Below are 21,798 nucleotides of genomic sequence, written 5' to 3'. Positions count from 1 at the left end.
GAGTCAGACATGGCTGAGCAACTGAACTGACTGAGGGTTAATTCTGCAGGAGGAGAAACAGGGAGGGCTGGCAAACCCCTGGGGCCGGAGTGATGCTCTCACTCAGGCCAGTCCCGTGGCCCCACCTAGAGGCAGGGGCTGGAAGTGCAGCTGCACTGCAGAGGGGCCAGTTCCCAGCCCCCTTCTGGTTCTCCATTCCGACCTTGTTTTCCTGCTTGCTTGCTTTTTGCAGTCAGCTTTCTGGGACATTTTCTCAGCTTTTTGCCATCATATAATGTTCATGTTAATAGTATCCTAGTGGTTTCACAGGCTCATTTTCTCTCATCTCTTCCACAATTCTTTCTGTTCTGACTTCTGTTATGTCATGGACGTTTCCCGTAAGTGTGGTCTTCCCTGTCGCTAAGTCGCCCCTTCATATGCAGCATCAGAAGCTGGCAGACTGCACCCTGATGCACAGAGCTGCTGGCATGGGTCTTGCCGTAGAGCAGTCTCCCTGGGAGGCCCTGGTATTGGACACTGCGGGTTCCTTAGAGAACAGACTTCTAGTCTATTGCCCGAATGGAGCTTGTTCTCTGGGAATTGAATGTAGAAGTAAAGATAAGCTTTCACTTGGCCCCTCGGTCCTGAGGGGAGCCGAGCCATGGTCAGTCTTGGGGGGTTACACCAGGGGTCACAGTACAGAGGACGACACGGGCCAGAGGGGCCCAGACAGTCCTGGCAGAGCCCCCAGGGCCTGCGGATTGATCTAGCCCCACCTGACACAGGAGGAGACCTGGGCCACGTGGGACAGGAACATGGGAGGCAGAGCTGATTCCGTGCCCAGCTTCCTGCCCAGACCCGGGGTGTTGGCTGCAGGCTCATGCAGGACAGGAGAGTCCCGGGAGGAGCCTAGTTTTGTAATCAGGAACCCTTGGGGTCTGGTGCTGTCCTCTGGGTCTCTCATTCTTTCTTTTTCCAGGAGCAAAAATTAACTTGGATTGGCAGTTGATAAAATTAGCTTGCCCGTTTTCAGTTTGAACACAGGTCCCGTAGAACAGGGAGTGAGGTAGGGCAGTCACGTGCCTTTCGGGCTTCCTGTACCAGTGACTCTTGGCTGCCCAAGGGGTGCTTATGGTCAAAAACCTGCCTGCCGAGGCAGGAGATGTAAGCAGCGCGGGTTCGATCGCTGGGTCAGGAGGTTCCCCTGGAGAAGGGCATGGCAACCCACTCCAGTATTCTGGCCTGGAGAATCCCACGGACAGAGGAGTCTGGTGGGTTACAGTCTGTGGGGTCGCACAGAGTCGGACACGACTGAGCAACTCAGCATGCACGCGTGTGCCAGTGACACTATTTCCCCTTCTTCGTAGGCCTGACAAGTCCAGCCCACTGATTAACAAAGGCCAGCCGAGAGGACCTGGTAATTATTTCACCTGAACTGGTCTGTGAGGGCGGAGTGGGGGATGTGTCCCGTCGTGGTCAGCTGTCTCCTGGCCCAGCTGTCCTATCCAGGGCAGGGCAGCCACCCTGCCCCCGGCAGAGCCCCTGATGCCCCTGTTCCTAGGGCTGCCTGGTACCATACCCCACATTCCACTCCCCTTCTGTCACTGGGGGTGGGTGAGGGGCCCAGCAGGGGGTGGGGGGCCTGGTCAGTGGAGGAGGTTATAGCATCTGTCCCATGGTGACAGCTGCAGGCCAGCACTCTACAAAGGCCGCAGGGGAGTCACAGTTTCTTCGGCCTTCAGGGGACTTTCTGTCAATTACAAAAACCTCAGGAAACCTGCCTTATGAACCTGACACAATGGCCTTTACGTTGTTTCTGTCTCGTGGTGATGGCTGAGGGGGCATATTGTGAAGTGTTCATTTTGGCCCTAAAGCAGTGGACCTCTCTGGAACAGAAGCTCTGGGTCCTCTGTCCAATGCCGTGGTCATGCAGCCCCCAGCGCCCATGCCCAGGAAGTCCCAGACGGTGAGTGGATGAGCCCCTTCTTTTCTGCCTCTCTGCTCTGGCAAGGAGTGTGCGGGTTATCCTCCAAGGGCTCAGATCTAAGCCAGACGCAGCCCGGAGCTCACAGCTGAGGGGCTGGCTCTAGGATCGACCCCTGTCTGCACACCAGGCACCGGGCTGCCACTCTCTTCCCTGGGCTGGCCTCCTCCAGGAAGTCCCCCTGCCACCAGCTGCACTGAGCCTCCCCAAGTTGCCCCGGGTTGGTACGCAGGCCTGCAGGCCCCAGGGACCCGTTGGAAGCAAGGCAGCCCGGTTCTCCCCTGAGCAGGTGTGTCTTCCCACACACTGAGCTCTGAGCCCCCTTCTCCTTGACGCAGACCAAGCTGAAGCCCAAGCGGGTCAAAGCCCTGTACAACTGCGTGGCCGACAACCCCGACGAGTTGACGTTCTCTGAGGGGGATGTGATCATCGTGGATGGCGAGGAGGACCAGGAGTGGTGGGTGAGTCTGGGCCTGAGGGGGTCTTTCCCCAGGTGAGGCTGCCCTGCCCTGAGCAGCTTCAGCTGTCCTTTCCGTTTCCCCCTACTTCTGAGGGGTTCCCCCTCGTGGGCGGGCCACGTGGGCTGCAATTTCCAGAGTGCACCTGAGCGTCTGCGAGGAGGATGTGGCCTTGGGAGTCTCAGGCTGCTGCCTCCTCCGCAGTGCAGCGACAGATCACTACTTTTTAACCTTTAGATTCTGACCAGCAGTGGATGTGTGCTTAGTTAGTTGCTAAGTCGTGTCTGACCCCATGGACTGAAGCCCGCCAGGCTCCTCTGTCCATGGGATTTCCCAGGCAAGAATACAGGAGTGGGTTGCCGTTTCCTTCTCCAGGGGGTCATCCCGACCTAGGGGTCACACCTGGGTCTCTTCCATCTCCTGCTTTGGCAGGCGGGGGTTCTTTTTCCGCTGAGCCACCAGGGAAACCTGAAGTCACAGCCAGCCTCTGAGCCTTTTTTAAATAGAAATATACAGCATGGTGTTCCCTGGTGGCCTAGTGGGTAGAACTTGGTGTTTTTCACTGTCGTGGCCCCTGGTTCAATCCCTGGTCAGGGAACTAACATCCTGCAAGTCGCATGGCATGGCCAAAAGAATTAGATATATTTTTTAAAGTATCAAGTACGGAAATGCTGCCCGTAACTTCCAGGGCTCCTCCACTCATAAAAACACACACACACACACACACATTTAAATTTTGGTGGTTTTCTTTTAGACTTTTACTTACCTACTTAATTTACATCGAGATCAGACTTGATATAGAACTTACATAATTTTCCCAGAGCAAAAGTGAATGATTTACTGAAGTCTCATAAATGCTTGCCTACATTTAAATAGGGCTCCCTCATGTTTGCCACTTTCTGTGACTTTGAAGCTCACAAACTTCTGACATTCAGTCCCTTCGTCTATTAAAAAAGCAAAAACACAGATGGGGTGGTGGTCAGATCCTGTCCTATGTGCCCCCCAAGACTGCCAGGACTGTGGTGGGGGCATCTTTGAGGGCACCGACTGCCCTTGAACAGGAGTTCCGAGTAGTAGGCAGGGACTGTTTGAAATGTGAGTGGAAGAAACAACAGTTCAGATGTTTTACCCAAGTAATTCTTTCCCAGAAGTTCTTCCAGACAGTCTTTTCCCCACCCCCCCCCCAAATGCTAAAATGCCCTTCAGAGTTTCCAGCATTTAGAATTTTTATAACCACCTAACCTTGTATTCATTTCAGATCGGCCACATTGACGGAGATCCCAGTCGCAAGGGAGCATTTCCTGTGTCTTTTGTGCACTTTATTGCTGACTGAATTGCTACTGAAGAAAAACACTTCTTTTAAAAGTCATGTCCTGTTTCATTTTTGGTACCAGTACTCTTGCCAGATAACCTGTTTCATGACTTGTAATGTACCCACTTTCTCTAATGCCACTGTTCTGCTTTATAAACTCAAAAGCCAATTTATATATATATATCAATGAATTGTTTTTATATTTTGTGTTTTTCATGAAACATTGCTATACTTTTATTAGGAAAAACTCAATTTCCTAAGAGGTGAACTGAAAAGTGATTTTTTTTTTTTTCCGAAAAGTGATTTTAACTACATAATCAAGCCTGAATCTACAGCATTAGCTGAACCTCAAAATAGTTTTGAGTGTTGGGAAGAAATGTGTCCTGCTTTTCTTGGCCCATTTCTTTACTTGGTGACCTTTAGCACAGTTATTCTTTTTAGAAAGCCAGTAAACTTTTGCTTTCCAATTCTGCAGCTAACCTGCACTTTCTAGATAAAATGCTTCAGTTCACCTTTAAAGACTTTTTTTTTTTTAAAAGATACCTTGAAAGTTTTCCTTTGGAATCCACCTGACGTTTATTTAAAGCAACTTGGGATCCTACACGTAGCATCGTATTTTCCAGCACCTGGTGTGCGAGGTTGCAGCTGTCATTGTGTCCTGCATGAGTGTGTAAACTATTATGAACAAGCCTACCTAAGCCAACTAAAGATGGTTTGCTATGGCATACGTCAGCTCCAGATTGTATAAAACTGCATTTCCTGAATTCGGTTGAAAACTAAAGATGACGGATGGTGACACGGTTCTTAAAGCTAGTTAATGCGCTTTAGGTGTCCTGGGATTCACTTTCTCGAGCCCCCTGGCTATAGCCAGAGTACCGTCACCAAGTCCTCGCTGTTTCCTGCCGAGTGTGCCGCTGCCTTCCCTCCTAGCTCGAGAGAACGTTTCCTCGATTTAGTGTCTTGTGTTTATAGAATATACCAACAGGAATGGTAGTTACACTGTCTTGCAATTTAATCTGTCCACTTGTTTGTAATCATGAACATATCAGAAATCTGTAGGTCCCAGGTAATAAAATAACCCCAGACATCTGGATTTCCTGTTGAAGTCCCATCATATCATTCTTAAACTTAAGCTACTGGGGGCAGGGGGTGGGGGTTAGGTTGTATACAATAAAATAAAAACTCATTAGGTTTAATGAACTTGACTATCATACCTCTTCTTAGTCATGGTGAGCGTAAGATTCAGAGTAGGTATGTTGAAAAATTTGGCGCTCTCTGAGAATAAATAGGCATGTGATGCCAACTTAGATTTTTACCAAAAGCGGTAAATTTAAGGATAGGCTTGGAAAGCAAGGCGACGATGCGGTTTCTGCATGTCATGATGGTACATTTGATTGAAGCAGCCTGTCTTTATTATGCAAGACTCTTGTTGAGTGTAGAGCTTTTTTTATTTCATTGTATTTTTTTTTCATTGATATTATAAAGGAAGACAGAACAAACTGGAATGTTTTACGATGTTGTATGGCAATTGCGTTTTTGCCTTTCAAAGTTCTGGGTAAAAATGTGTTAGATCTGTAATTACAGTCTTTATTTCCTTTTTGTTTTTAAGCACTACATCTGTTTTCACGAATTGTTCACTTGTTTTTGAACCCTTCATCTAGTTACTTCTCTCACAGACTGAAGGACGTAATCAGCTGTTTTGCACAGTGCACTTCATGTGTCTATCTTAGCACAGCCCTCCCACATCTGTACCTTATGCTCAGTCAGCCTTTTGCCTACTTGGTGCCAGCTATGTAAGGAATTAAAGCTGATCCATATCAACAGTGGAACACCAGTCCCAAACTGATACATCAGGGTCACTGGTACACACATAAATACCTAGGAAATATTTTCCCAGTCTACAATTTGGTGGTGCTATTGTGCAGTAATTAATATTACTCTTACCAGAAGAGAAATTATATTAACTTCCCTACTAATGATGTCCTTTCCTAGTTATTTGCTCTTTGCAAATTAAAAAAAAAAAAAGCAACTGAGAAAAAGGAAAACACTGTAGATAATCTATTTATATTTAAAGTTTACGTTTTGTGACCTCAGCTGCAGGATTCCGGCATTTGGCATGCCATCCTCCATCAGGTCTGACCTCTAGGGATGGCAACTCAGAAATCTGTCCACGGACTAATGGTTAGCGTGTGATCTGTGAAGGGTGGGAACCACGACTGCAGCCTGGATGCTATCTGAGATGTATGATATTCAATTCATTCACTCGATTATTTCCGTCTAGTTGCAGCGCAACTGTATATATTGTATAACCTAAATCAGTTATTTTCATTGTCCTAATTAGAGCATGTTTAATAAGTTTACTCTTCTTGTTAACTAGTCATCTGACTGGAAAAAAATAAAATACTTTTAAATGGACATGGTGTTTTTCATGTTTTTAATCTTTTGAGTGTTCAGTTTTTCATGTTTTTAATCTTTTGAGTTGCTTCAGTTGTGTCTGACTCTTTGCAAACCCATGGACTGTAGCGCACCAGGCTCCTCTGTCCATGGAATTTTCCAGGCAAGAACACTGGAGTCGGTTGCCATGCCCTCCTCAAGGGGATCTTCCCAACCCAGGGATCGAACTACCATGTCTCTTTCGTCTCCTTAATTGGCAGGCAAGTTCTTTACCACTAGCGCCACCTGGGAAGCCCCCTTTAGTCTTTAGTAAAGCACTGTATATAAAAAGTCTTTAAAAAAAAATACACTAGTTTACTGAACATGAAATTCTTCACAGTGTATGACTTCTAACATGATCAGTAATCTTTGAGGGTTTTCAAAGATAATTACTGTGATTTATATTGTGGTTTGCTAACAGGTTATCCTGACAATACACCTTTTCAAGTTTCCCTTTTTGTGACTTGAGTGGAGAGCATCACTGTTTCAAACCAACATGATTCGTGGGTCCCTGGACCAGACCTCTGCCTGATTAGAGCTCTGAGCTGGTGAGATTGCATCGCCAGCCAGTGCTGCAGGACAGGTGACCTAGGTCTTCCTCAGAAAGTTCTCCATGCTCATTACTCACCGAGGGTGCTTCTGTAACACATAAAGTCATTAGGCTTATTTGTGTCTAAAAGCAACAAATGATGTTGCTCTTTTAGTTCCAGTAGGTAGGTAACTTCAATGAGCTAATTGGCTGTTAAATAAGACACATTTTACTAGAAAAACAAATGACTGGTATTTTATACACTTGCATTTTCTTCAGAAAATCCAGAGCAAAAGATCACTCATATTTCTGTAACAGTTCAAAACTGTAGACTGGAAACAAACTATTGAGAAAACAGCTGAACATGAAGCTTACTTCCTCCTTGACTGCAGAATTCAAGGTTTCTCAGAAGTCAATACAGAGTCGAAAGCAGTGGATAAAACTTTGCAGATTGCTTGTGCTTGTTCCTACGTAAGTGAAGATACAGTAAAATAAATAGTAAGTCTGTTCCCCAACTAGATCAGACCCTCCTAATACCTGTCCTAAACCTACAAACCGCCAGCGTGGGGACATCCAGGACACGGCCTGCCTGGATCACCACTTCCTGGGCCCCTTTAGTAACTGCACACGGTAACATAGGACCCGCGGCCATTGGGAGGGACCCTCACGAGTCAGGACTACGAGGTGCAGGAAAGTGGGGCTGCTGGTGGACGACACACCCCTTCTGCTCACCTGCTTTGCATTCCCTCAAGAGGCACGAGTGCTGGTTCTGGGCTAACAGCTCACAGCCTGCAGTAGGCTGGTCCGCTGGCTGACCTGCTGTCTGATACATGCATTTCCGTTATGCCAGGTATCAGACAACGGGGCAGACAGCATCTCTCCTGCCTTTGAAAAACCTAAATAATATGGTTTCACCACTTGGCCTGATGAATGAGGCTAGTAACCAAGGAGACTGAAAACCTTACCAGGCTGTTGCACTGGTAAACCCACAGGCTGTATTCTTGGTTGTTTGCATCTGTGGTCTTCAGAGCCAGTAAGCTCTTTCCTGCCCCGAGACCATCATCATAACACACCATCCGGATGATTAAATACAGAGCGTGCCGATGCAGAACGTCCTGCAGAGGTCAGGGGAAGAAGAACCGTGCTATTTCTTCACATGTCCACATTTTCCACTGCAGAATTTACCGTGAGGCTTTAAACAGAATGTATCCATCCATGGGTCTATCTGGCTGAACACAGTTTTTACAGGTTTTTCACCAAAAGGGACATTCCGGTGAGCTTGGTTAGGGGCCAGTTTGCCTTTAGAATCATGCCGCCCTACATAAGTTCTAAGAAAACTGAGACAATCTAAATTCACGGCCCTGTTTTCTACACCCAGCTGACAGCTGCTCTGAATTGGCGTGGGGTCCTAAGCTGAAAACGCATGATGGACCAGCCGTGGGTGTGGGGTGGGACGGGGTGGGGGTGGGCTTGGGCCCTGTGCTGTGATTCCTGGTCTGAACTCCCCAACACGTAAAACCCATTTTCCCCTTTAATTAAATTACTTACATACTGATCTGATGTAGACACTTTTATACCATACTTGGAAACTCCCATAATAAATTCTTCCTCCAGAGGAACGAAGGGCAACTTTCCATCTTGCTTTAAAGTAAAAATAAGTTACATTTTAAAAAATCATGTTTCCTTCTTGATTCTGATTAGTCAATTTTAGCATCTGGCCATCGCAAACCCAAACCCTTTAAAGAATGTGGGGCACACAACAGCCCAGCCCTCTTCTCTCCAAAGAGGAAGAAGAAATACCCCCTCACCTTTTTTTTTTTTTAAGTAAGAAGTCCACAAATTTGATCAGAACTGAGATCCATGTGCTCCATGGTTCTTGTTTGTAAATTGACACTCCTCACAGATACCAGTGGGGCTTATACATTGACACTAGAAAAATGTAAGGCTCCTTTTTCAAAGTTTACCGTAACGTCAGCATGTTAAATAATAGGAAACATGCTGTAGGAACCACTCTCAAACAGTTTATATCCTACGCAGGTGATGATATGTCTGGTTATCCCAGTGTCCCAGGGCTTTGGGCGAATAAATACAGCTTAACAAATGGTTTTTCAGCTCTTGAAAACATCCATCAGTACTTTGAGCTCTTCAGAAACAAGGAAGACAGCAGATAATGCCTGATGGTTTTCCTAGCAGATTATCACATTTTATCTGCTTAGTGTGCCTGACTTGCCTTCTCTACAACAAATACGATACTGTCAACCATCAGTAGATGTTCCACATGGTCGACATTTTTGTGGAACCGTTTGCCTGCACTGAAGAAATTACAGTCATGAGCTGTGTCCACCGACCTTAGTTCGAGTCCTCACACGCAAGCACACCCTCATGCCTATCACCTCTCACACAGGGTAAACAACTCCAAGAACCCACAGCAATGCTACTGTCAGTCGTGAAGTTCTGACAAGCCCAGTTCTACAGTGCTGTGAGAGACTGAGCAGTCCGTCAGTGTGAAAATAATCCTCGTGTACTTTGTGGGGGGCGGGGGGAGCGCTATTAGCAACTTTCAGGAGACTATTAGTTGTTGCTTGCACAATGCTGGAATGACTTTATAGATTTCAAAGTAAAATGCTGGGATAATCATGTTAGTTGCCTGGTCAACGGCAGATTAGACTGGCTGATTTCCCCTCAGACAGAGGAGACTTCCTTCAGGAGGACACGAACGGCATATGAACCGAGCTCACCTCCGTGCGTTAAGAGACCACATGATCTTAAGAGTGACTGACATGCTACAAATTTGGTAAGGGAACCTTCCCATTGCAGTAACATCCCTTTGTTCATGAACACAAAGATGGCAGTTCCATCTTCTAGAGACTCGGGGAGCAACTGACTGTGGCCAGAGTCAGGCTTCCAGCTCATCCAGTCCCTTCACTGCTAAGAGTACCGACCTCACAATACTTGATGCACAAACCTGACACTTCTGTCTTCATTTTCACTCTGAATTTTCTTTCGTGATGAATTTATTCTTTTATTTTCTCGGCCTGGATATATTTTCAAAACCCACCTCACCTCAATCCTTGCTGGAGACAGGGTATGAATAGAGAGAGATGGGAGTTCAACACCATGAATGAGATTGCTCATTCAAATAACTGAAAACAGTTCCATGGAGACACAGTTAAGACTTGCCAGAGTGCTCTAAAGCTAAGCCTATGGTGTGCACTCACTCACTGCGCTCAGCTCCCCGTTTAAACAAAGAGATATCCTCAGTCGGCCCCAGAAAGAGTAAAAATCCACTGTTTGAAGGGAGGAACTAAGTCCCTGTGTTCCTCCATGACTCGGTCCCCAGGTCCCTTCTCTGACCACCGCGCTCAGTGACATCTTAATAGTGATAAAAGCGTGGCTTCAGGAGAAGCAGTGAAGAGACTGGAAGAGTGGCATCTGTCTCCAAAGCCACGAATTCACCCCAAAATCTGAGAAAAAAAAATTCTTTTTTTTTTTTTTTTACCTGAGCAACATCTATATAATTTATCAGGTCCAGTGGCCCCTCAAGACTTTTCCCCTCTGAGAGTTTCAGTTTCTCAATGGCACCAACATACTTTATTCGAAATTCTGCACAGGTGTCTGAATTGTTGTTGCTTTGTCCTAAAGGTGAAGGAAAAATCGTTTAAGAGTAAGACTTCAAAAGAAACAGCTGCGTTACAGGGTATCTTTAACCCCTCCCCACACAAGAAATCGACTGTATCATTAGAACTAAAACTTTAATAAAAATTAAGAATTTTTAAATGCAAACTTTTTGATGTAATGGGAAAGAACTTGAATTTTCACTAACCTTTCCCTCAGTGACTCACAATGTACTAAATGTATAAAATCTCAGTAGGAATAAATTAAGTATTAATAGCCTTCACTTCATCAAAAAGAAAAACTAAAATGTCAACTTGACAATGATTGAGCACCTCTATAATGCATATGACATTTGATTATTTTTTTGGTTTCTTCTCCCACTTTCCCATGGGAACTTTAACTTTCTTTCCTGATTCAGGAAACCTGATCTACCTTTCCCATTCAGCCAGAAAAGACCAGGCTTTCTTTCCCCCAGTGTAGATGAAGTAATGCCAGACAGGACCAGATGGTAAGAGGTGAAGAACTCCATGTGCCATAAAGTCCAGCCAGTACAAGGTACCACAAAGGATTTACAACATCTGACATAGTAAGGGAATACCATGGTCATTCTTAGATCATGTTTATGTAACACAAAGATGCCCACATTTTAAATATTTCAAAGCACCTGGATAAAGACAATAGACCTTATGCTACCATATCCCCTTTTACACCTCTCCTGCTCTCACCACCTTGCATGGACTGAGTTGTCTGTGATCCCAAAAGAAGAAGGATTTTGTGTAACAAAATGAATGTAGTAGGTTTCCAATTAGACACCAGCTAACAGGTGGGTCAGAAGCCACCTTTTGATTTCTAGAGAGCTGTCTTTCAGGAGGCTGCATAAATGTTTCCAAGGGCCAGTGACAGACCCCTGCTTATAACCGTGTGCTCCTGATGTTAACGAGCTGGTACATCTCTGGGAACAAGGCTCCTTAGTCTTTTTAATCAGCAGGACATTGTTCTATCCCCCGCAAACAATGTAACTCCAAAATAACTCACCCTCCACCAGCCCACTTCTTAACAAAGCTATTCTAATACTTCTAAACTGTCACTACCAAGTAGCCACACATAATTTCGCTCCACAACCATTACGAGCAGTTTGCTCCCATGGCTTTCACTACCCATTCCTCACCCCAACCCTCCTTCCACCAGATCCTGGGCCATTTCTGAACTCTTATCAAAAATGACAGAGCAGAGAAAGAAAACCCCAAATACTCAAGAACTCCTCGTCCACTCTGGTAAAACCATGTGAACCTCAGTTAAAAGCCCGAGATGATGAACGACCCCAGCCCCGTCCATACCTGAGCTCTTGGTGGAGTCGGTGTCGAGGCTTGCCACCGTGCTGGACCGTGAGAGCCCCCCAAGGCTGGAGTCTACAGACTGAGAAATAACAATCAAACACACACACACACACACGTTTTAAACATAATCAGAAGCACTATCTTCTTTCAAGTTTTTTACCAAACATTCAAATGACTTATTTACTATCACTGAATTAACACATATAAAATCAGGTCAGTTATTCATGCAGATCGACTGCGACAGAGTCTTTTGAAGACAAATTCCATAGCAGACTTCAAAAAAAAAAACAACCCATAATCCCAACTGCTCTTCCCATAACACAATAAGTCTGGGATCAACACTTTCCGTTTAAATTAAAGCCATTACCTCTATAGCCTTATAAGATAGTTGATATATACATCACATTGAGACTTGAAATTTCACATCGCATGTGAAAATCTATACTTCACTTTCACATTATTTCCACAGAACCCAAGAAGAACTCTGTGCAGAATGCAGGCAGGGAGTGTTCTCCTGTTTAGTAAATGAGTAGAGAAATGCAGAACGGTGAAGTGATTTACCCAAGGTTACGTCTAGTCACCCCAGATCTCAACCCCACGTCTCCTGACCCTCACCCCGGTATCGCAATGCCTCCAACTACTACCTGGCCCCAGCAGGTAAACACAGGTGGAGCGGCAGACCAGAGAATAACTGTGATGTAAATCTGTGATGTGAATTACAAAGAAAAACCAATGAAACTGTTCAGCAAAATTCAGAGAATCATACGTGTCAGTGTAGTTTGTTCTACAGAATCATACTCTCAGTGTGCTTAATTTTTTAGAAATAAGTAAAAACCTTTGATTAAAAAAAAAAAAATCACTTTTTGGGAATTCCCTGGTTGTCCAGGGGTTAGGACTCAGCACTTTTACTGCCGGGGCCAAGAGGTGATCCCTGGTTGGGGAACTAAGATCCCACAAGCTGCACGGCTTGGCCAAAAAAAAAAAAAAAATCACTTTTTTATGCTTCAAATCAAAATTACATTTTAAAAATACAGTCAAATTTTCATGTTTAAGAAGTGAATCAAGATGAATGTAAAAATGTATCAAGTCTTCAATTTTATTTCTTCCCTTTCTTAATAATTGCATTTCTGGGAATCTCAAACAAGAGCAGAGCTATATGCATAGAGAGGGTCATCATCACGTTGGGCTTCCCTGGTGGCTCAGATAGTAAAGAATCCTCCCACAATGCGGGAGACCTGGGTTCGATCCCTGGGTTTGGAAGATCCCCTGGAGAAGGGAAAGGCTACCCCCTCCAGTATTTTGGCCTGGAGAATTCCATGGACTGTATAATCCATGGGGTCGTAGAGATGGACACGACTGAGTGACTTTCATTTTCAAACAAGAGCAGAGCTGTATGCACAGAGAGGGTCATCATCACATTTGTGTGGTTCTGACAACCTGGAAAAAACCTGAATATTCAAAGAGTGAAGGAAGGGGACCTGGAATTAAGATGCTGTTACAGAGTCAGGCTGCCTTCTGGGAAGGGAGTAACAGAGCGAGCTTTTGTGCTTCCAGTTACCCCCATACGCAGGAGAAGGCCAGAACCTAGCGATCCCCTGAGCAAGGAGGAAGGGAAGGGAGAAACTGGCCTATTTCCCCTGGTTCTGAATGACAAGAGCAGAAGCTTACTTCATCCTAGAGCACACGTCTAACTGTCACAAGCCTGCATAGAAGCCACACGAGACTCCCCGTCACTTGGGTGTAAGACCTCACTCAGGAGCACGGGTCTTTCTGCATCCCCCCAGCACCCCCAACCCTGCCAGGGTGGCAGGACCTTGAATCAGCACACGAGCTCTGGTCCGACTCGGCCAGCAGCAGGTCCGTGCATCTCCCCTTCTCCATTGTCTGAACTAGAAAACAGGAAACTGGGCCCAGTTCAAGCCTATGGGCCTCATGCTGAGGTAACAGCCAGGTGATTCTCTACGAGCCTCAGGAATTTAGATGCCTTAAAGAAAATCATAGTCATCCCATTCCCAGACTGCACAGGTCTCCAAAAATGTCAGGTTTCCATGGTTTCGGCTACACGCTGAGAGCTCAGCCCTCCCGCCTGACGGAAATTCCTGCAGGGCAGTGGTGTCAGTGGTGTCGTGTTCTTCCCTGAGTGTGGCTATCCTCACCCAGGGCGCTGCCCCCAGGCTGGCAAGAGGCACCCCCTGGAGGTTCTAGGCCTTGGGCTCCTCTCCTGCCACCTGCCTCGCCCAGTCCAGGTTCTGGGCACAGACACCTTTCACAATTGGGAGCTCACAAAGGTGAAGAATGATTTTAAAAAGGCTTTCTAGTCCTGGGGGCTTCCCTGGTGGCTCAGATGGTAAAGGATCTACCTGCAATGCAGGAGACCCGGGTTCGATCCCTGAGTCGGAAAGATCCCCTGGAGAAGGAAATGGCAACCCACTCCAGTATTCTTGCCTGGAGAATTCCCTGGATGGAGAAGCCTGACAGGCTACAGTCCATGGGGCTGCAAAGAGTCGGATACAACTGAGCGACTTCAGTTTCAGTTTTCTAGTCCTAGTCCAGTGGGCCAGGACTCGGGACTCTGAGGGCCCTGAACACTCAAATCAGCACATTTGCCTCACTCTCCAACTCACTCCCTGTGGTGGACACAGAATTATAATGACACACACACAAGTCAAGCCCTAGAATCCAAGACATCCAGTTCCTTGACCGCCTGTCAATTTCCTTGACCAGTGTTTCAATGAGACCTCTCACAGGTCCCAATTCATCTACATTAGTGGATTTAAGGACTTCAAAAAAATCTACCAAAGCAAAATAAAATTAAATCAAATGCAGGATGTATCTTGTGCAAAAAAAAGAATGTAAAAACCTCCAGTTTGAAGAATATCAGCAGGTCTGCCACACTTAGTACCTTTCATGCAGCATCGCTCAGAAGAAACAGTTCTCACTGTTATGACCGAAGTCTCCGCTCTACCACCTACCTTGCTCTTGGTACTGATTTCACTGCTCTGGGAACTGCTACTGCTGTGGCGCTTTTTGCCTTTCCGAAACATCTTCCACCATAGCTTGATCTGCAGGCGCTCCTCTGGAAAAGCAAGCTTTGTTTAGATATATGGAGAGAAGCAACTTTAAATCCCTTTACAACATAGTAGGAATAAAATTAAATAATAATCATCAATTCCTCCCAGTTCCCTGGTATACTTCTTTTCCTTAAAAAATAAATATTCCCTGCCAACCCACAAAATTTGGATACTATTTCATTCTTATACTTTTCTTGAATAACCAAGTTTTAACCCAGTGAACCTGAAAGGTAGGAACCCTTCTGTCGTCTCTAGAAGTATGAAAAGCACCAATCTGAGGTACCAGACACCTGTCAAATAGTCTCAAAATAGTCAAGTGCCTGCCTTCTCTTTAATCAAGCCCAGACATTAGTAAAATATGTGACATATTAGTTTATCAACCAAGATTCTGAGATCAGTTACCGTCTCCACTTGCTGTTCTGTAAACAGCAGGGCCAAGAACTGAAAGCACTGACGCCTCTGGGGTTTGGTGCATTTTTCTTAAAGTCGCAAACTATGTTTAGGGAAAGGCAGACATGACAATAATGTCAGGTGCTACCTCTCGCCTCATTCCAGTAAGGCCAGGAAGGTGACCTTAAATATTCCAGAGTCAGCCTTATGTAGATCTTTAATGAACTATTTCTCCTTACCCACTTCATAGGAGCAAGCATATTATACTTGAACAATGAAGAACTGGCCAGAGAAATGTTTCATAGTTCAAGTGCTTTCACACTGTCTTACTTAATCCTCACAGCATCTGGAGACACCCGGAGTCTGCTCCAAGTGTTCTGTGCGGGTCTGTCTGTGCGGGTCTGTCTGCGTCCTGTATCCCGCTGGGCTCTGCCCCCAACCCCCACAGGGGTTTACAGAAGGGAGGTTAGAATCCACGTTTCACAGATGAGGGAACTGTGACCCATCTTTCAGGAGAATGTATGAATTCGAGAAACTAACAATTGTTTACTAAAGACTGATTCTACAGAGGGAAAGGGGGTCTGCTTACTGCAGAATCGAATGCTATTCTACCGTCTTCAAAGGTTCCAGAGAGCGGTCTGCAAAGATAGCTTCCTTTCACACTGACATGGTCAGGTCTTGACAGAAAAACAAGATACCTGATGAAGGAAAAGAATGAGTAAATCAGTGAATGTCCCTCTCCAATGAACAGTTTCTCCCAGTGAAACTGGAGATACTCCCCTCCCCAACCCCCCCACCAAGTCCATTCACAAGCATCTGACCTTTGACTTGACTCCTGAGCCCAAGCATTTTGATCAGCCCCATCATCCAATTTATTTCTATTATTTTTGCTTCATTTGTGGAGTAGCAAGAACACCCAACTCATTCATTCATTCTTTCTTTCCTCAGTGGCCAGCAAGCCCCTATCAGGTGCTTGGACTACACCAATGAATAAGACAGATAAAGTCTCTGACCTCAGGGAGCTTATTTTTTATTTATTTTTAATTACTTTTATTTTTTTCGGTGTGGGACCTTAGTTCCCCCACCAGGAATCAAACCCACACCCCCTGCACTGGAAGCATGGGGCCCTAACCCCTGGACCACCGGGGAAGTCCAGGGGGCTCATTTTTACAGGGAGCAGCCAGACCAACATGAAAACCAAGTATCAAACACGTTATTTGGAAATAATAATTGCTCTAAGGGGAACTAAAGCAAGTTAAGGAGATAGTGATCAAAGGAAGGGGTGACTCTGTGAGATAGAAAAAAAGACGTTCTGAGGAGATGACAGCCAAGACCTGAGAGAAGCAGGAGCAGACATGATGTGGAGAAGCAGGACCGTGAGTGGAGCACACAGCAAGTGCACAGGTCCTGAGGGACGCCAGCTGACGCGAGGGCCAGTGAGACGCCAGGACGACTAGGAACAGGAGGCAGAGGGACAGGGACAGGCGAGGCAGAGCCACAGAGCACCTCGCAGGCCACAGCAGAAGCTGGGGTTTTATTCTGGCTTTCACAGGAAGTCTCTGGAAGGTTTCAAAGAGCAGTCAGGTGGTACGATCAAATTTCTGTTTTAGAAAGATGACTGGCTGCTGGGTAGGGAACTAGCTACAGAGCGTAAGAGTAAAAAGAGGGAGACTACTGAGAAAGCTTTGGTGGGTGACTTGTTGGATAACTCTGTTGCCGACGAGAGCTTCGCCATTGCGGGATACTTTTCCGTTAGAGAAGGCAAGAGAGCCTTATTCCACGGTATGCCCAAAACTGGATAACCCTAGCAGCACAAAGTACCATAATCTTTCAAGTCTATATATATATATATATATATATATATATATATATAAATTTTAATGATTTTTTAAAAATTTGATAGTATTGTTATAGATTCCCAAAGCATCTATTCAAACCCCTAGAATACTAGAATGGTTTGAAAGTCACTACATTATAAGGCCTTGGCAACTCCTTAAGACTTTCTTTTTTCATCATTAGTCTAGGAGCTGTAGGGGAAAAGCACTTATGAAAGCCTTTGATATCTGCCACTATTTTGATGCATGTTCTTAATTAAGCAAATCATTCTCATCTCTGAATTATTCATGCATAAAGATGAGGCCACAGATACTGCTACTTGGATGTTGCACAGACTCATCAAAGGCAGAAATGCCTAAAGCAGAAGCCATCTTCCCCTCCACACCTGCTCCTCTCCTCTCCCTTTCAGTAAATTACATTATTTCTAGTATAAAGTGGGAAACCACCAACCCCTCACTGTTCTCCAGCCCCACATCCAGTTAAACCCAAGATGCAGTGATTCTACCATCTGTAGATTATACCATTCATGAATCAAACAGGGCCTGCATTGTTCTAGACTATGGTTACATAGAAATACTTTTTCATTATCTGATGAAAGTGATAGATCCTTAACCTATAAAAAAATGCACAAAGTGTGGAATGCAATTTAAGGAATTCACCAGCCTCCAGGAGACATTTCAAGGGAGAGGGACCCTGTCCTGAGACAGGTTGGGTCCTGGGACCCTTTGCTGCAATGCCTGCATCTGGACAAATGCCTCCTTGAGCAACAAAATATGAAGAAACTATATGGAACTAAAAATAACCATGTGCGTGCATGCACAAATATCTTGGAGGAAAAGCTATGACAAACCTAGACAGCAAATTAAAGAGCAGAGACATGGCTTTGTAGACAAAGGTCCATATAGTCAAAGCTATGATTTTTCCAGTAGTCATGTACAGATGTGACAGTTGGATCATAAAGAACGCTGAGTGCTGAAGAATTGATGCTTTTGAATTGTGGTGCTGGAGAAGACTCTTGAGAATCTCCTGGACAGCAAAGAAATCAAACCAGTCAATTCTAAAGGGAATCAAACCTGAATATTCACTGGAAAGACTGATGTTGAAGCACCAATACTTTGGTAAAAGAGCTGACTCATTGGAAAAGACTGATACTAGGAAAGATTGAAAGCAAAAGGAGAAGGGGGCAGCAGAGGATGAAGACAGTAAGATAGCATCACTGACTAAACAGACATGAATCTGAGCAAACTCTGAGAGATAATGGAAGACGGGAAGCCTAGCGTGCTACAGTCCATGGGGTCCCAAAGAGTAGAACACACCTTAGCAACTCAATAACAATACACGTGCAGTTGGGGCAAATTCTGGACAGGCACAAAAAGACCAAAAACCCAACTACCACTTCTAAAGACCAAAAACAGGGTACTGCACATGCCTCCTGCACTCACCACCAAGTTCAGTTCAGTTCAGTTGATCAGACGTGTCCAACTCTTTGCGACCCCATGAATTGCAGCACACCAGGCTTTCCTGTCCATCTCCAACTCCCAGAGCTTACTCAAACTCATGTCCATCGAGTTGGTGATGCCATCCAACCATCTCATTCTCTGCGTCCCTTTCTCCTCCTGCCTGAAATCTTTCCCAGCATCAGGGTCTTTTCAAGTAAGTCAGTTCTTCGCATCAGGTGGCCAAAGTATTAGAGTTTCAACTTCAAAATCAGTCCTTCCAAGGAGCAAGTGTCTTTTAATTTCATGGCTGCAGTCACTGTCTGCAGTGATTCTGGAGCCCAAGCAAAGAAAGTCTCACTGTTTCCATTGTTTCCCCATCTACTGGCCATGAAGTGATGGGGCTGGATGCCATGATCTTTGTTTTTTGAATGTTGAGTTTTAAGCCAGCTTTTTCACTCTCCTCTTTCATTTTCATCAAGAGGCATTTAAGTTCCTCTTCACTTTCTGCCATAAGGATGGTGTCATCTGCATATCTGAAGTTACTGAAATTTCTCCTTGCAATCTTGATTCCAGCTTGTGCTTCATCTAGCCCGGCATCTCACATGATGCACTCTGCATAGAAGTTAAATAAGCAAGGTGACAATAAGCAAGGAGTACCTTGAGGTACTCCTTTCCCTATTGGAACCAGTCTGTTGTTCCATGTCTGGTTCTAACTGTTGCTTCTTGACCTGCATACAGATTTATCAGGAAGCAGATAAGGCAGTCTGGTATTCCCATCTCTTTAAGAATTTTCCACAGTTTGTTGTGATCCACAGTCAAAGGCTTTGTAGTAGTTAATAAAGCAGATGTTTTTCTGGAACTCTCTTGCTTTTTTGATGATTCCAACGGAAGTTGGCAATTTGACCACCACCAAAGGGGTGGGAAAACCACCTAAAGCCACCCCTCCTGCCTGGCCCCTAAACACACCCCTACCCTCTGGCCAAGCTTTGCTTGAATTTCTTGACTGGACTCTTATCAATTTCTATTGATTAGGGAAGGCTAAGACCACTGGTTGGTATCAGTCCTAGCTGGACTTCTTGCCATTTCAAAACTATCACCAAGCTCCAGCTAAAATGATTTATTTAAAACTCAAGTCAGATGCCATGTAACCAACTTAAAATCTTTCACTGGCTCCGTAAAGTTAAAGCCTGAAGTCAAGGCTCTTTGCCAGGACAAGCACAGTTGGTCCTGCCTGACCTGGCTCACATCGACCTCTCCAGTCTCATCTTCCACAATCAACTTCACACTCACCTAATATGTAAAGAATGCACAGCTGCTTGAGGTTCTCAGCATGCATTATGCTCCCTGTTTCCACACTTTGCTCCTGCTGTTCCCTCTGCCTACAATACTCTTCCACCTTCTACTTGATTTGCTAACTTCGGTCACTGTCAAGACTCAGTTCAAACTTCTTCTAGAAAGCCTCCAAGTTGGGCTAAGGGATGGTCCTCCACATCTTGATCTTAGCATGAGTCGGCTACTGACCACTTGTAACTATCTCAGAACTGTGAGTGCATCAAAGACCAGGGCTAGGTCATCTCTGTATACCCGATGCCTGGCACAGCCTGACAGAGGCCACGCTAGCCAACTAGAGAACTTTCTTATGAGATAATACCCAGATGACAACTTCCACATATTGAATACCTACCATTTGCTGCCCAGTGCTCACTGCCATATACATACGTACATAGAGGTATCTACATGTATATGTATGTGTATGTATGTGTGTTACCCTGGTGGCTCAACAGTAAAGAATCCTCCTGCCAATGCAGGAGCCCGGGGATCGATCCCTGGGTGGGGAAGATCCCCTGGAGAAAGCAATGGCAACCCACTCCAGTATTCTTACCTGGGAAATCCCATGGACAGAGGAGCCTGGAGGGCTAACAGTCCATGCTCAGTAGCTCAGTCGTGTCCAGCTCTTTGTGATCCCAAGGACTGTAGCACGCCTGGTGCCTCCATCCATGGGGATCTTCCTGGGGAAGATCTTCCTCATCCTGGGGATCTTCCCGCCCCAGGGATCTAACTGCTGTCTCTTACATCTCATGCATTGGCAGGCAGGTTCTTTATCACCAACACCACCTGGGAAGCCCAAAGTCCATGGAGTCACAGCAGAGTCAGACACTACCGAGCGACAAAAAATGCCATATATATATGTCCTTATGCTGTATATACAGTACCTCTGACCCTCTCTACTTACCAGCAAGGTTGCAATATTATAGCCCCTTTCAAATGAGGCAGCCAAAGCTCTAAGTTTATTAAGCAGCTTGCCCAAGGCCACAAGGCTAATAATCAGTTTGGTTCAATCACTTAGTCGTGTCTGACTCTATGACCCCATGGACTGCAATACACCAGGTCTCCCTGTCCATCACCAACTTCCCGGAGCTTACTCAAACTCATGTCCATTGAGTCAGTGATGCCATCCAACCATCTCATCCTCAGTCGTCACCTTCTCCTCTCGCCTTCAATCTTTCCCAGCATCAGGGTCTTTTCCAATAGGTCAGTTCTTCACATCGCCAAAGTATTGGAGTTCCAGCTTCAACATCAGTCCTTCCAATTAATATTCAGTGCTGATTTCCTTTAGGATTGACTGGTTGGATCTCCTTGTAGTCCAAGGGACACTCAAGTCTTCTCCACAGTTCTTCCGCGCATCAGCTTTCTTTGTGATCCAACTCTCACATGATTAAGGCCAAATCTGGAGCCTCGGTAGAGCTGCCGCCAAAGCTCCTCGCAGACTCCACCCAGCTCCCCAGGTATTCGTCGCCGTCGTGACCGCCTGCCACGTGCTGGTGCGCTGCACAACAGATAGACACAGCCCCGGCCCCGCGCTGCGGGGAAAACCCCAGCGAGCGGAGAAACCGACAAGATCCCGCACAAAAAAAGGCGGCCGCTCTTCGTCGCCCTGAGCTCAGATCACGGCCGGGCGCGGGGAATAGCCCCGCGGGTGTTCGCACCCCATCGCCTTCCGACAGGACTGGCCAGACGCCACACCCGTCGTCACCGGGGCCGCAGTCCCAGGACCCTGCCTCTACCCGCAGGCCTAGGCCCGCTGCGCGGCTCCCGCCGTCCGCCTGGCGCTGTCCCCCGGACCCGGGGCCCGTGGAAGGCGGGTCCCTGCGGAGACGGCGGCACCACCCATCCGCCCCGCGGCGCTGGCCTCCCCGCCGGCGCCACCCTCGGGGCCCTCGTCCCTGACCACGCTAGGCCCGAGCGCGGCGACGGCCGGGCTCTCACCTCCGCGTGGTCTGCGCTCAGGCGTCAGACACCCACCGCCGGGGCAGCCAGAGGAGCCGCGGCGGCCCCTACGCTCCTAATTCCAGCGCCAGCTCTTCCGGGCCCCCGAGCCCCGCCCACCAGGGCCCGCCCCCGAAGCCTCGCGCAG

The 21,798-nt window shown here is 46.3% G+C and overlaps 2 protein-coding genes across 10 annotated transcripts in view; one reads left to right on the top strand and one right to left on the bottom strand.

Moving 5' to 3' along the window:
* Positions 1-6,148, top strand: part of ASAP2 (ArfGAP with SH3 domain, ankyrin repeat and PH domain 2) — a 158,573-nt gene extending 152,425 nt beyond the window's left edge. For all 4 annotated transcript variants that reach the window (XM_061433341.1, XM_061433340.1, XM_061433342.1 and 1 more), the window contains 4 exons: positions 1,347-1,396; positions 1,854-1,945; positions 2,302-2,424; positions 3,680-6,148. In XM_061433341.1, coding sequence (XP_061289325.1) covers positions 1,347-1,396; positions 1,854-1,945; positions 2,302-2,424; positions 3,680-3,754 — 340 coding nt within the window. In that variant the 3' untranslated portion in view covers positions 3,755-6,148. The remainder of the gene's footprint in view (positions 1-1,346; positions 1,397-1,853; positions 1,946-2,301; positions 2,425-3,679) is intronic.
* ITGB1BP1 (integrin subunit beta 1 binding protein 1) lies at positions 3,598-21,768 on the bottom strand. Of its 6 annotated transcripts, XM_061433353.1 has the most exons (9): positions 21,651-21,738; positions 15,698-15,806; positions 14,620-14,723; positions 11,648-11,726; positions 10,195-10,331; positions 8,244-8,336; positions 7,661-7,810; positions 7,071-7,162; positions 3,598-6,805 (listed from the first exon to the last, which is right to left on the bottom strand). In XM_061433353.1, exons 3-8 carry the CDS (start codon positions 14,689-14,691, stop codon positions 7,091-7,093), a joined length of 603 nt encoding a protein of 200 aa, XP_061289337.1. In that variant the 5' UTR covers positions 14,692-14,723; positions 15,698-15,806; positions 21,651-21,738; the 3' UTR covers positions 3,598-6,805; positions 7,071-7,090. The 6 variants fall into 6 exon arrangements, with proteins under 6 accessions (XP_061289337.1, XP_061289339.1, XP_061289336.1 ...); XM_061433355.1 differs by having other exon boundaries at positions 3,598-7,162; positions 21,687-21,768; XM_061433352.1 differs by having other exon boundaries at positions 3,598-7,162.
* Between the last annotated feature and the right edge of the window lie 30 nt (positions 21,769-21,798).

Source organism: Bos javanicus, chromosome 11, assembly GCF_032452875.1.
Source record: "Bos javanicus breed banteng chromosome 11, ARS-OSU_banteng_1.0, whole genome shotgun sequence".
Lineage (NCBI taxonomy): Eukaryota > Metazoa > Chordata > Mammalia > Artiodactyla > Bovidae > Bos > Bos javanicus.
Note: the sequence above shows the minus strand (reverse complement) of the source record. Positions and strands in the feature narration are given on the sequence as shown.

Coding starts and splice junctions, on each gene's coding strand:
- ITGB1BP1 (XM_061433355.1), bottom strand. CDS start 14,691: ATGTTTCGGAAAGGCAAAAAGCGCCACAGCAGTAGCAGTTCCCAGAGC. Junction 8,337..10,194: donor ATTATATAGATGTTGCTCAG/GTAAAAAAAAAA, acceptor TTTACTTTAAAG/CAAGATGGAAAGTTGCCCTT. Junction 7,163..7,660: donor TTTACCAGTGCAACAGCCTG/GTAAGGTTTTCA, acceptor TCACTTACGTAG/GAACAAGCACAAGCAATCTG.